Source organism: Elaeis guineensis, chromosome 9 (genome assembly GCF_000442705.2).
Source record: "Elaeis guineensis isolate ETL-2024a chromosome 9, EG11, whole genome shotgun sequence".
NCBI lineage: Eukaryota > Viridiplantae > Streptophyta > Magnoliopsida > Arecales > Arecaceae > Elaeis > Elaeis guineensis.
The window spans coordinates 68,234,652-68,247,824 of NC_026001.2; the positions used below are offsets into that span (position 1 = coordinate 68,234,652).

General features: G+C 37.2%; 1 protein-coding gene across 1 annotated transcript; it reads left to right on the top strand.

The window, feature by feature from the left end:
• Positions 1 to 520: 520 nt before the first annotated feature.
• LOC105035469 (ras-related protein RABA5e) lies at positions 521 to 12,312 on the top strand. Its single transcript, XM_010911035.4, has 2 exons — positions 521 to 990; positions 11,758 to 12,312. The coding sequence occupies exons 1-2, from the start codon at positions 660 to 662 to the stop codon at positions 12,072 to 12,074; spliced, it is 648 nt and encodes a 215-aa protein (XP_010909337.1). The 5' UTR covers positions 521 to 659; the 3' UTR covers positions 12,075 to 12,312.
• The last annotated feature ends 861 nt before the right edge of the window (positions 12,313 to 13,173 follow it).

Sequence of the window (13,173 nt, forward strand, 5' to 3'; positions counted from 1 at the left end):
TAGTAATGAATGATGGTAATAATGGTGACAATCCAACCATAGTAGCAATAGTGAAGATACTTGTAGTATTATAGAAATAATAATAATAATGATGATAGTGATGAATGATGATGACAATGGTCATCAATAATTTTAACTACAGTGATAATGGTGGAGATGATGGTAGTGATAGAATGTGATGGTGGAGGTGGTATTAATAGTGCTAGTAAAAAATATAATTTTTTTTATAATTTTCAACAATACGGAGATCAAAATTTTTTTTTTACATTCAATTTTTTTTGAAAATGATGAAAGTATTTTTAAAAATAAAAAAAATAAAAATATTTTAATCTTAATTCATAATTTTATTTTAAAAATAAAAAATAAAAAACAGAACGATACTTCTAATGCCAAAGTAGAAACTATTATGATGACAGCAGTACATGAGGGGAAGAAATGTCCATCACAAAATCCCCACGATCCATCATACCACCATTTAACTAATTTGTCTTGGCTTTACAACGGTAAACCAATAATCCATTAGGCCAGAGAAGATCCAGTGACCTTGACTGCGGTCCGTGAACTAGAAGCACATGGTGGTAGATATAAAATCCAACAGTAAGGTGATTCCTTCCACAGGAGAGTAGAAGAAGAGAAGAAGGGAGGGACTTTTAGCAGTAATGGAGGAAGGAGAGGAGGGAGAGGACTACCTCTTCAAGATAGTGATCATTGGCGACTCGGCGGTGGGGAAGTCCAATCTTCTTTCGAGGTACGCGCGGGACGAGTTCAATATCAATTCCAAGGCCACCATTGGGGTGGAGTTCCAGACCCAGAGCGTGGACATCGACGGCAAGGAGGTCAAGGCCCAGATCTGGGACACCGCCGGCCAGGAGCGCTTCCGGGCCGTCACCTCCGCCTACTACCGCGGCGCCGTCGGGGCCCTCATCGTCTACGACATCTCCCGCCGGACCACCTTCGACAGCGTCTCCCGCTGGCTCCAGGAGCTCAGCAGTAAGCCAAAGATCCCATCTTTACCTACCATTGTCTTCTTTTCTTCTATTTTTGTTACTAATTGCTGGTGTTCTTATTAGTATTGGTCTATCTCCTGCTAGTTTTAGTTGGAGCATTGTCAAAATTGCTCAAAGGAAGAGTAAAGATGCCAGCTTTGGAAAATGTTTGTTGGGTTTGGGGAATTGGATGTGTTTTCATGTGGTAGATCCTTTTTCTTCTCTGGGAAGGGTGGTTTTGATTTGGATCTATTTCTTTTACTGGATGTTCTTTTGTTTTGTTTTCATTATTTGATGAAATGGTAGACACAGATACCAAATTTTCATTTTCTTCAAAACAATGCATATGGTGCTATCTGTTTGCACATAAAAAATGGATTTTTTTCTTCTGAAACGAACTTGTTGAATTGATATTGTCAATGCATTTATTTTGGGTAAATCTTTGAAAATGAGTTTATTTGTGTTGCTGGATTTCCTGCACTTTGGGTGCATTGCATGTACTGTATTTTGATCTATCATATGTTCTTAAATAAGGTTTTTCTTTTCTTTTCTTTTTTTTTTTTTGAAAACTTCAACCTTGAAAGGTACATTCAGAACAGCAACATTGAAAATATTTTTTTTGGGCGCCCCGGGCGGGGGGACTTATCCACATTCAGAAACAATGCATGTACTCGTGGAAAGCTGCACTCTATGCACGAGCCAATGAGAATCTGGTCTTGGTAGAAGCATAATTTTTCCCTATTCCTATATTCTTGGGATGGATTTTGCAAATCTGGCTTATGACCTGCATAATACGGCTATCAGGACCTCTTTTTTTTTTTGCTTGTATAGTTTTTTATTTTATTTTATTTATTTATTTTGAAATATCCAGCTCGGGAATATCTTGATTGTTTGCGGTCACTTCTAATCTTTTGGTCCATGTGCTTGCTCAGTTTTAATTTACTGAACTCGCTTAATGCCTTAACTGAGAGGTTCCTTGATATGCCTGAGGGAAAAATGACCAGCCGAACCTTAGATGGGTCAGGTTAACTAACATTTTGAAATTAGTTGAATATAAACAATTTTAGATGGTCACAACTCGTATGAAAGAAAGATAATATCTCCACTAGTACCGTCCTCTCTAAGAGCTCCTGACCTTGGGAGTCTAAATTGTCGTAAGATGGTTCTTCTTCTTTCTTCACTTGCTAAAAATTCAGACAGAACCAAAACCTGAATGAAGGAACCTATCTTCCAAATGAGAAGGAAGCTATCTTTGCCACCATTGAAGGTGAATGTCTCATGATAATTGTTGATCCTTTTACTTTTAGAATGTTAAGTCATGCACACATTGATTTTCTTTAGGACAGGCACATTCTTTCTTGTTTTTAATAATAGTCGCTGTTCTACCATTGTTCATATGAATTATGGCATGCATTAGAATCAAAGCATGTGCAGGAGACTGGAATATATACATACATGGTGGATTTACGTAATAATTGTAATATTACTTAGATTCTATTTTATTATTGGTTGAGTTCATGAGGATATGAAAGAACCAGCCAGATAAAGTGAAAGATAGATCCTGCTGATCAAGGAAAAAATTGTGATTGAAGAAGCCTTGACTGGATCTTGCTTTCCCTATGGTTTATCTTTGCAGTCCATTTTATTAGATTTTGATTCAGATTTAATGAGGAAATCTGGTGATATGGTTCCGGATCCTCCATTAGTTCATTTCCTTCTATCCAGTTCCTAAATTTGAAGGGTTCTTATAGATTTACGTAATTGGCTTGGATTCTATGTAACCATTAGTAGTTGAGGACTCCTGGTAGGCAATGCTGGCAATCCATGGTAAACGTTAAACAATACCACATAGCTGTGGGTTGTTAGACCCAATACTTTTTTGAATTTCATGTGAACAAAATCTAAGAGATAATGAGCTTTGGCCCTCTGTTTCTTCCTCTTGTATTTTCTTTATTATTCTCTCTGCTTTTTTCAATCAGAAGCTCAAAACCAAATAAAGCTGAGTCTGTGCTTGCTACAAATCTTCATCAATCAGCCTTCAGCTATTCTTTCCTTCTTTTCTCCTTCTCTGTTAACCTTATTTACTCTTATCTGCTGTATTTTGCTGCTAAGAATTAGATCAAAGAAAATTCTAACATCAGTTTTGAATCAAAAACATTTCTACCACCTCTGGTCCCTGCTTTGGGTTTCATCAATTTGACTTTTGGAATTTTCTTGCACTTCAGCATGTTTCCTCTTTGCCTGTCACAGGGAATTTACTAGATTTCTATTGGTCCAAAATTGATATATAGTTGCAGTGAAGTTTAATAGGGTATTTGCGGTCGTTGATCCTATAGCATGAAACGTTGGGTTGTCAGACTTTGGCTATCCTGTGAAGAAATGAAAAATTGGATCCAGCCCTTCTCTTTATTCTTTAATTCTCATTTATCTTATCTTTTCGTGCACACTGGTCTCTTTTGTCCCTGTTTCCTGTAGCTAATAATTAAGATAACCACTGTTAAGTTTTATTATGTTATCTTTATTGGTGTTGAAGATGAAACTTTAAAGATGATGAATACTTATAAATTATAATTTCAAATATCAAATAGACAAAAAAAAAGTCTAAGGTCCAATAGGGAGGTCCATACACATGTTATGAATTTAATTAATTTTTCTAATATATGGCATCGTACATGAAATAACAACGCTTTATTTACAACAAATCAAATCTAGTAGTAAAAAAGAAACCATGGATTTCTTTTGTACATGGTCTACTCAATAATTTCTTTGTGGTTGATTGAGTGGATTGTATGTTGGAGAGACCATGGGTACTTATACAGGACCAAGGACACAAGCAATTACTTTTGGCTATCCTTTTGGTGAGCTCGTGGGTCATTTCAAAAAGTATCAGAGTAGACCTAGTCATGGCCTACATGGGCTAGTGGACAGTAAATCACGGGCCCCATTGCAGCTGGCCAAGGGCCAATCATGGTGTTTGTGGTTGAGTTTCATTTGATTTGGACCTTTAACTTGTAAGTATGCTAGGATTTAAATGGGGTAAATAGGTGAGGACCCATATGGATGTGTGTTTAGTTCGACATTGATTGTGTAGTGGGCAAATCTTGGGTACTTACTCAGGCCAGTGAACCCATATAGTAACTTAAGGCTAGCCTTTTAGGTGAAGCAGAGTCTTAACATGAAATTCAAGATATAGTTCTTTCTCTAAGGATGTATATACAATGAAGATTAAGTTGGCAATGCTGACAAATGAAGAAATCTAATGCTAGAGAGTTTGAAGTATAGTTATGTTAGATGTGTATTGTGGCCTTAACCTAAAAAGACATGGAAAATGAGAAAAAAGTTGTAAGAGAAACAATTTTTGGTCAAGGGTTTGTCTCCCTTCGAACAGTGATATTTATTATAAAAATGACCTCTTGAACATATTTTAATGCTATCATTCTTGGAGAAGGCTGTTGGTAGCAACAGATTAGCATGTTTATTAACGCTTGGTTACTTCTCTTGCCATTTGATTTGTCAAACAAATAGTTGTAAATGGATCTTAATTAATGCAAGCTAAAACCAAATCGAACAGATGACAAATATGAAGAGTAATTAGGGCTAGGACTTACAAACAAACATTGGACAAAGAATCTATACATGCATGCATGCCAATGGGTTCACTACCTTCAAACAATGGCATGAAATTTGTTTGCTATATTAAAGGTAATTAGATCATGGGGTGAGAAAATCCCAAAATGAGTGACAAAGAAGATTTGATAAGTTATAACTGATGGTTTGGATTTTCAAGTAATAGCATATGCAGATGAATGGTAGAATCGATGGTGAGATTATTCATATGTGTCTTATAATAGAGGGCATTTTTATACTTGGTGAAAATATAACACTAGATAATCAAAACCAAAATCTTTCTTATAGATGATTTAATCCAAATGTTGCCTTTATAAAAACCTAGGCAATAATATATCTGTATTAACATATCCCAAATTAAAGGTTCTTTTAGAAGCCTTTTACGCCTTGTTCAGTGTGGCATTTAACTCATGCTGTAGGAAGATTAAGTAGGCATATTAGTAACCCACATGGAGATCAAATGGAATGCCTTTTAAGTTGCTTAATTTGAAAGGAGCACTGATAATAGGTCAGACTTAAATGGGTTTTCTTGTTTTTCTAGAGGAACATATGGATGTTAGCTTTCTAACACAGAAGAAACTAAAGCCACCAATAGATATGCCTTCATGGGCCTGGCTTTATCTCAGAAGTCTACAAAGCTAATTGAACATTTCAGTACACATTGGAGTCTAAATTTATTGGCTTAGACTATACCATTTGTAGCTGAGATGCATACTAACAAGCTTCTATGGATTAACAAACCAGTGCCTATGATATTACTTCACTATGGAATTAATGTGCTGTTACTAAGGCAAAGAGTTCAGAATTATTGGTGGATAGAGCTGTATAAGCATTGCTACATGGACAGTTTCCACAAATGTCAGGGGCATAACCATCCCAAAATGCCTGATACTTCGGTCTGTAATATCAACACCAGGGTACTTTCATACCGTATAAATGTTTCTTAAAATATATAATATTATCAGATTTTATTGATTGTTAGATTAGACTAGATAGTTCATGATGGTTCTTACTAAATATCAAAGGTTGTCATGCCGGTATTGGGGTGGTAATGTCTGGCTAGTGTTACAGTATAGTATTGATACCAAAATACGACATATCATACTAAATTAGGCTATATGGCGTATCGCACTGTTCCAGTTTGGTACTAATACATGGTCGGGGGGGCACACCGACAATTGGTATGCCGAATTGGCCCACATACTGTGCCTACGACATAGTGATAGGGTGGCACCACTATGGGGCCCGGTATCGAGATTGGATACCTTGATTGGTACCATACTATACTGAGCCAAGGTGCACCAGAATTAGGTGGAGAGGAGGGGAGAGAAAGAGAGAGAGACCTAGTAGATGGCCGGTGTCATCCACTATTATCGTTGGCATCATTGTTGGTGTTGGTAGCAGTGGCAGCAAAAAGTTCTTTTTTTTTTAAAAAAAAATAGCGGGTTATGGTTGCATGCAATGGAGAGGTCATGTAAGCCGAGCACTAATTCTAGAATGGGATCGGACCACCAAGGGGCTGGGGGGGTGGTGTTTTAAATGTTAATGAACCTACTTGACCCTTGAACCACTTGGAATTAGGCAGTTTGGTCTGGTATTAGAAGGTTTGCACTAGTTCTATGCATTTAAGGGATTGAGATGCCGAGCCATACCTAATCAAGCCCGATATGGTTCGATACTGCCTAAATCGGGCAGTTCGATTAGTTTGGCACTCCATGGTTCTTATCAAAAACACGTAATAGTTGTACCATAATATGTTGATGAATTAGAATAAAAGATATAATGCTTCATGAGAAGTTTCTGAGGCAAAACTTTATTTAGCATTAAAGTTAGTTGTGAACATGCCATAACTTGCACAAAGGTGTCTTTTAATAGGATTCTAGTTGTTAATAAATCCTACCAAGTGCCACCAATTTATGCTGATGTAAGTTGTTGACTTCAAGTAACATTAATTTAGTATAAGTGCAAATCTTGATATTTATATTAGTTCTAAATCCTTGTTGTAAAATTTAATTTGTAAGATCATTATAAGTTCTTGCAGATTATTTGAACAAAGGTTTTGTCAGAGAATCTATTTTATTTTAGTGGGAGGTGTTTCTAAAATCCATGAATTATTTTTTGTTAGTAGAATTGTAGTCTTCCAATGATTAGACTTATACTGATGTTTCAATGGGTAAATACAATTTAGTTGGATGATGGGCAACAGCACATGCACTCCCAACCATCCTTAGTTGATGTGTTGAACTGACGTGCATTCATAGAAAGAGCTCCTGTTCAGACTTCAAAGTAAGTGAAAGTTAACATTTATGTTGTATAATTGAGGTTTCTTACTGAGGACCCATCTTTTGAGTGTGGCGATGTAGGATGTCTATGGAACTTCTGCTTGAACCATATATCACTTGTGAACCTGAGTTATAGTCATTGCCTAAGTCATTTTTTTAAGCATATAACAAAAGCAAACTTGTATCATTTGTCTAGTGGATATTTGGTTAGAAGGATGGAGTTCATAAGTTTCATCAATAATGGCACTTTCAGATGAAATATAGTCTAAACCATGGTTCACTGACTATGCCGAACTGACTGGCTTGGGGCATATCAAACTGGACCAGTTAGTTATTAGCACGATTTGGCATGTCAAATCGATATGCTAGAAATCCCACCCTAGAAGCCCTCTCTGGCTCTCCAACACCTATGAGGCCCTCGCCTCCCCTCTCTTCCTCTCCTACCTCCTCCAACCTCTATCCTTCAACGATGCTGTTTGGCAGCATCCTATCCATGTCAAATGGCGACTACGACATTTCTCTTTCTCTTGTTTCTTAATGCCAGATCCAAAGATATTGGATAGCTCAAAGTTCTTGAAACCCCCGTGAAGTAATCACTTCACCTCTCTCTCTCTCTCTCTCTCTCAGTTCCCATCAATAGATCTGGAGGCCTTGACCTCTCCCCCCCTCTCCTCCCTCTCCCTTTCCCTTCCCTTGGTTCCTGCATGCCTCAGTTTAGTACTCGGTTTGGTACGATATGTATCAATACATACCGAATCGGTCATAGGCCGATATGACTTCCCAATACTGGTTTGGCTAGTCTTGGTCTAAGCTAAACAAAGAATTGAGATCGGAAGTGAGCTCCACCTATTGCATGATAAATTGTTACCTAGTCTTATAAATTTTAAACTAAATTTAGAACTTTTAGAACTCTATTTCAGCTTTAATTTTCATTTCATTTCATTTTTTTTTTGTTTTGATTCTTGATTGTTGGTACTCATTTGTTGAATTTCCAACAATCACATTTTTCTGAATTTGTTCAGTTCTTGGGTCCACTAAAATAGTTTTTGGCTTCATCACCTAGTCAATTTAGTTAATTAATGTTTTATGTCCATTGGGGTTATGAAAAGGATGCCTCAGGAACCCAAATGGATGCTTTATTTTGCTGAATACTTTCATCGCTATACAATCTATTGTTTGCTGCATTTAGTAGGAATTATACCAATGTATATATGCAAAATATCATTTTTTTCATTAGACTAGATCAAGTTGTTAGAGAGACAAATCTCTTAAATAAATAAACTGATATCAGTTTTGCTACCAAGAATCCAATACCTGTAATTGAGTTATGAAGTATCTCAAGGAAAACTCTTTAAAAACGTTTGCTTGAAAAAATGATCGCACTATTGGTTGAAAGATTATCTGAAATTGAAAATAGTGGCCAGAAAATGAAGATAGTTTACTGTGGTAGTTTTATGTATTTTTTGAATATAAGATTTCTATTCATATTTACTAATCTTAAGACAAAATAAAATATAAGTAAAGTTTGTGTAGCCTGGGATGAGTAGCATGTCACTGTACTATCTTACTAAATAACAGGCGGAAATGGTATGTGGGCTCTTGAATAGGTAATTAAAACTCATAATTATATAGGGAAAAGCTAGTTAAAACCTTCTTTGTCTCTCTAACTGGAGATCCTTTTGGATTTTGGTTTGCTTTTTGGGCATTTTATTTGACATCAAGTCTTGTTCATGATTCTTTATCTTCCCATGTTAAACGTAATCTGCCTTTAAACTCTTGTTAGGAGCCCATGTATAACTTGTTTGGTGTCACCTTCAACATCTCACCTTCAAGCTCTTGATCAGTTTTGTCCATACAACTTTCATTATTTTACTTGTGCATTGATCCTTAATGATGGAAATTCACCCACTTCTATCAACTGATCATTGATCATCTTGTTAACATAGACACATTGAAAAAATTTCTACACACCTAAGGTTTCACCGGCTCTTATTCAAGTTTCAACCCAACTAAATCCAATATATCCCATGTGAAGTTTGCTTTCCATTTCTGGCTGGGATACTCATGGAGACATGATCATAATGTGTGTCATTTTTTTTGAATTGCATTTAGAATAGGTTTTAATTACTCAAAAAGTCATACTTTAAGGTACTAAATGAGTTTTGGATGCAGTGTATGAACAATACTGGCTAGCCCATTACACGAGGCTCCTGCTATTGCAATTTTGAGAGGGTCCGATGTAAGGACCACTAAACTGGAACTGGACACGGTGCCGGCCGGCCAACAGTACAGTTCGGTATGGTTCCATACCGATCCGTGCCAGGCCGAACCAATAGGGTAGAGAAGGGGAGAGGGAGAAGTAAGAGAGGAAGAGAGAGAGAGGGAGGGGGGAGAAGGAGAGGGAGGGGAGGCCATCCAAGCTCTTGTCGAGCTTGGTAAGGGCGGAGGGAGGGAAAGACCGAAGGAGAGGGAGGGGGTGTCCTTACCTCATGTCCAAAGGCCGTCGGAGGTCTTCGGATGGATGACGATGCCACTGTGACATCTTCGACGGCCGGCGAGCGAGCAGCAAGAGCTCGGATGGCCTCCGGCGGCTTCCTCTCCCTCTCCTTCTCCCCCCTCTCTTCCTCTATTTGTTCTCCCCCCTTTGAGATGGCCATCGTGCCATTTTCTATGATGGAAGTGGATTGGTTTTCCACTGGTATGGTTTGGCACAGTCTGAACCCCAGTTTGGGACGGTTCAGAAAATCCTGGTCCAATGTACGAACTGGACGGTTCAGAAAATCCTGGTCCAATGTACCCAGTCTTAGCCCCACATATATAGGGGTTATTTTCATGTTTCAAACCCATGACCTTTAGGTCATGATGGAACAATCTTATCGTTGCGCCAAGACCACACTCTGCATGAACAGTAGTGGTAAATACAAAATCACAGAACATAGTGCTTCATGTAAAAGGAATAAGAGAAATTTTGAAGTTCTTTTCTTTAGAGATGACTAACCCTAGAGGAACTATGGCTCTAACACTACCGATTTCTTATCATTAAATTTTTTATTTTCAGCATGTACAAAAAATTGCATGAAAATCTGCCTTTTAAAAGCCATAAGTGGGAGATGCACTTTACGATGAAAGAGCAGAAAGCAACATTTCAAAAATATGAAGTTAAATATATACAAAAAAACAAAAGTTATGATATACCATCCTAATAGCTTAAAAATGGGATATATAATCAACAGATGGTATATCAGTATCTAAACAAATCTAATTGTTCCGTGACATATTCATAGTTTGGAAGCGAGTAGTGATTTCTGCCTTCTATGTTATACTCTTGGTTTGCTTGTCTTAACACCCAATTTTCAGCATCTTCAGTCAGAGATTTGAAGGGAAAAAACAGAATTAAGAGTTTCCATTACATACACACTAAATGCAATTTTGCCATGTCAGAAAAGATGGAAAGGAAAAGGATGCACATGCTTGTGTGGTGAAAGCTTGGTTGCCAGAATCAGAAGTAGGTGTGGGAGAAGGAAAGGGTGCGGGTGTGGGGAAGCCATTTCTTTAGGAACACTTTAGTTAGGAATCATTTAGAAAGCAAATATGGGTGCGAGGTTCTGGGAAGATTCCAAAGCATGTGTCACCCTAGGTAGAATATTCCTGCTACAAGGCTGAAAGTCAAAGCCTCGGAAAGTTAATATGATTGTAAAATTGCATAAATGCACGGTTCTGTGAGTTGAAAATAATCATACTGACAAAGCATGCCTTGCAACCTAGAAATGTCTCCAGAGATGTTTTTTTTGAAATGAAATGCCTCAAAACCCTGAACACCAAAAGATGAATTATTTTATTTTGATAAAATTTTATTGCTCTTTTGCTTACTTATGTTGATATCCATGGATTTAGTTTCTTTTACTTCTCACTATTTCTGGTTAGCCTTGTATTTCAGTCTCTATCCATTGGTTTGGATCTTGACAAGAGCCTATACCAGTGGAGGTCGGTATCCAAATATATGGGTAACATGAAATAACTAGTAGCAAGGGCAATTATGAATATCTAGAAAGCCTCATGCAATTCACTTTGCTCAAACTTGCAAGACAAATTAGGGATGGCAATTATAGTTGATCCGTTGGATGCCCGACCAGACCCAACGTGAATGGGGCAGATTTTACCTTAACTCAATTAAAACCCAAGGCGGTATGGGTTCTAAATAAAATACTTGAAGTAGGTTTAGGTCAGGGGCGGATAATGGTATGCCCTATCTCGAATCTGACTTGATATAATCTTAATTTAAATCTCCCATTTCAAAGTTACAATTATTTTAGAATATTTGCATGAGAGTTTCTTATCCGACTCGACCCGATCCAACCCATCTTATCTACTGAACCTGACCTGTCCTGCACCATCTACTTTAGCCGACTTGACCCAAGGTAGGTACAGGACGGGTACGAGTATGGGGTTTCTAAATACGCGGTGGGTATGGGTATTGGTCGTCCCGATCCATACCCAACTTGTTGCCATCCCTAACTTACATAGATGCCTTCTAGTTGCCATGTGATCACATCGTAGGAGATATATTTCTGGATACATGTATCTGAAGCATGAACATAGTTTTTTAGAATTGGATTTGAATGCTATTTCCTTATTTTACAAAGTAGATGACTGCATATTTATGGACTCTTTGACTTTTTGAGCTTCAGAGAATTTCTTTGCATGTTGATGCTTTTGTTGTGTGATGTTGGTGTCAGAAAGTATAGTTCAAAGTTGCTGTCTCATCATTCTTTTATGCATATATCAGATAATTTTTACCTTGTGTCATTTAGTCAAAAGACCATCTTAGTTTGAAGACATCTCATTTCTGTATGATGTTGCAGCACATTCTGACACCACCATTGCAAGGATGCTGGTTGGCAACAAATGTGATTTAGAGAATATTAGAGAAGTGTCAGTTGAGGATGGTAAAAGCTTAGCAGAAGCTGAAGAGCTGTTTTTCATTGAGACCTCAGCCCTAGATTCTACAAACGTACAGAAGGCCTTTGAGATTGTTATCAGGGATATATACAACAATATCAGCAGGAAGGCCTTGAATTCCGATTCCTATAAAGAAGAATTGTCTCTGAATAGGGTAAGCCTTGGTAGCAATGGCACTGATGAGTCCAAACAAATCTCCAACAGGTTTTCTTGCTGCTAAAGTCGCTTGTTCTAAATCCAAGAAATGGTAGAGTGTGTTAAAGAGTGTTCTCATGGCTGGTCGGTTAATTCTAGATACAGAATGAGTTTTGGTTTTCTTGCTGAAAGTTTGTTAACAGGTTTTTATATGTTTTTGCTAGAGCCAAATTGCCGTGCTGTGTAAATCATGGCATGCACCCGTCATGGTTCAATAAGGTTGACTTGTTATTAGTTTGCTTATAATGGAGAGTTGCTTATCATTTTGCTTGTTCAAACATCACGGACTGATACCACCTTAACTTAAATGTACATTTTTGCTTTAATTTTTATATTTTATATTATGCTACTTTGGCTCACAGTGTGTGTAAAATCCAAATCAGAGACGTTATCTATTTCATTTAAGCCTGTTTATCAGTTTTTATCCTGGCCATTTGTTACTGGTTTCATAAATCTTCCGGTAGTAATTCAAACTAAGTGGTGCATCCAGGGGCACTGCTAGGTTTTCTGAGACGTTGTCTAAGACATCTCATCCAAGATCTATTCTACGGCAGATTTTCACTATGATATATACTGCGGCTTCTTTAAATCTATGTAGGGATGACAATAGGTAGGATTTGGATCGGATACTGTACTATCCATTTTCAAATCCAAACTTAATATCTTATATCTAAATTCTATTCGATATCCGATCGGATAAGAAAAGAGATATTCATCTCCATATCTAACGGATTTGGAGGTACCCATGAGTAATTCATTTTTCCATATCTGTTCCATGTCTATTCCATATTCAAAAAAAATAAATAATCAAAATAATTTTATACATATTATCAATCAAAATAAAATTATCAATTCAACGTAGAACATAATTTATAAGTTCAAATTTATAGAAATCAAATATAAAAATAAAATTACAATTCAATGTAGAACATATAAATAACTAAAATAATTTTATGCATATTATCAACTAAAATAGTATTGGTGTAGAATTCCGTCGATGCCGGAGAAGCTGGAGTCGAGGGGATCGCGGCCGCTGTTGGGACCTGCAAGAAAGTCTAAATCGGAGTTGGGGTGTTCCGGCAAGACCCTCCGACGCTCAAGTCAGTACTCTGCTTCAATAGAAA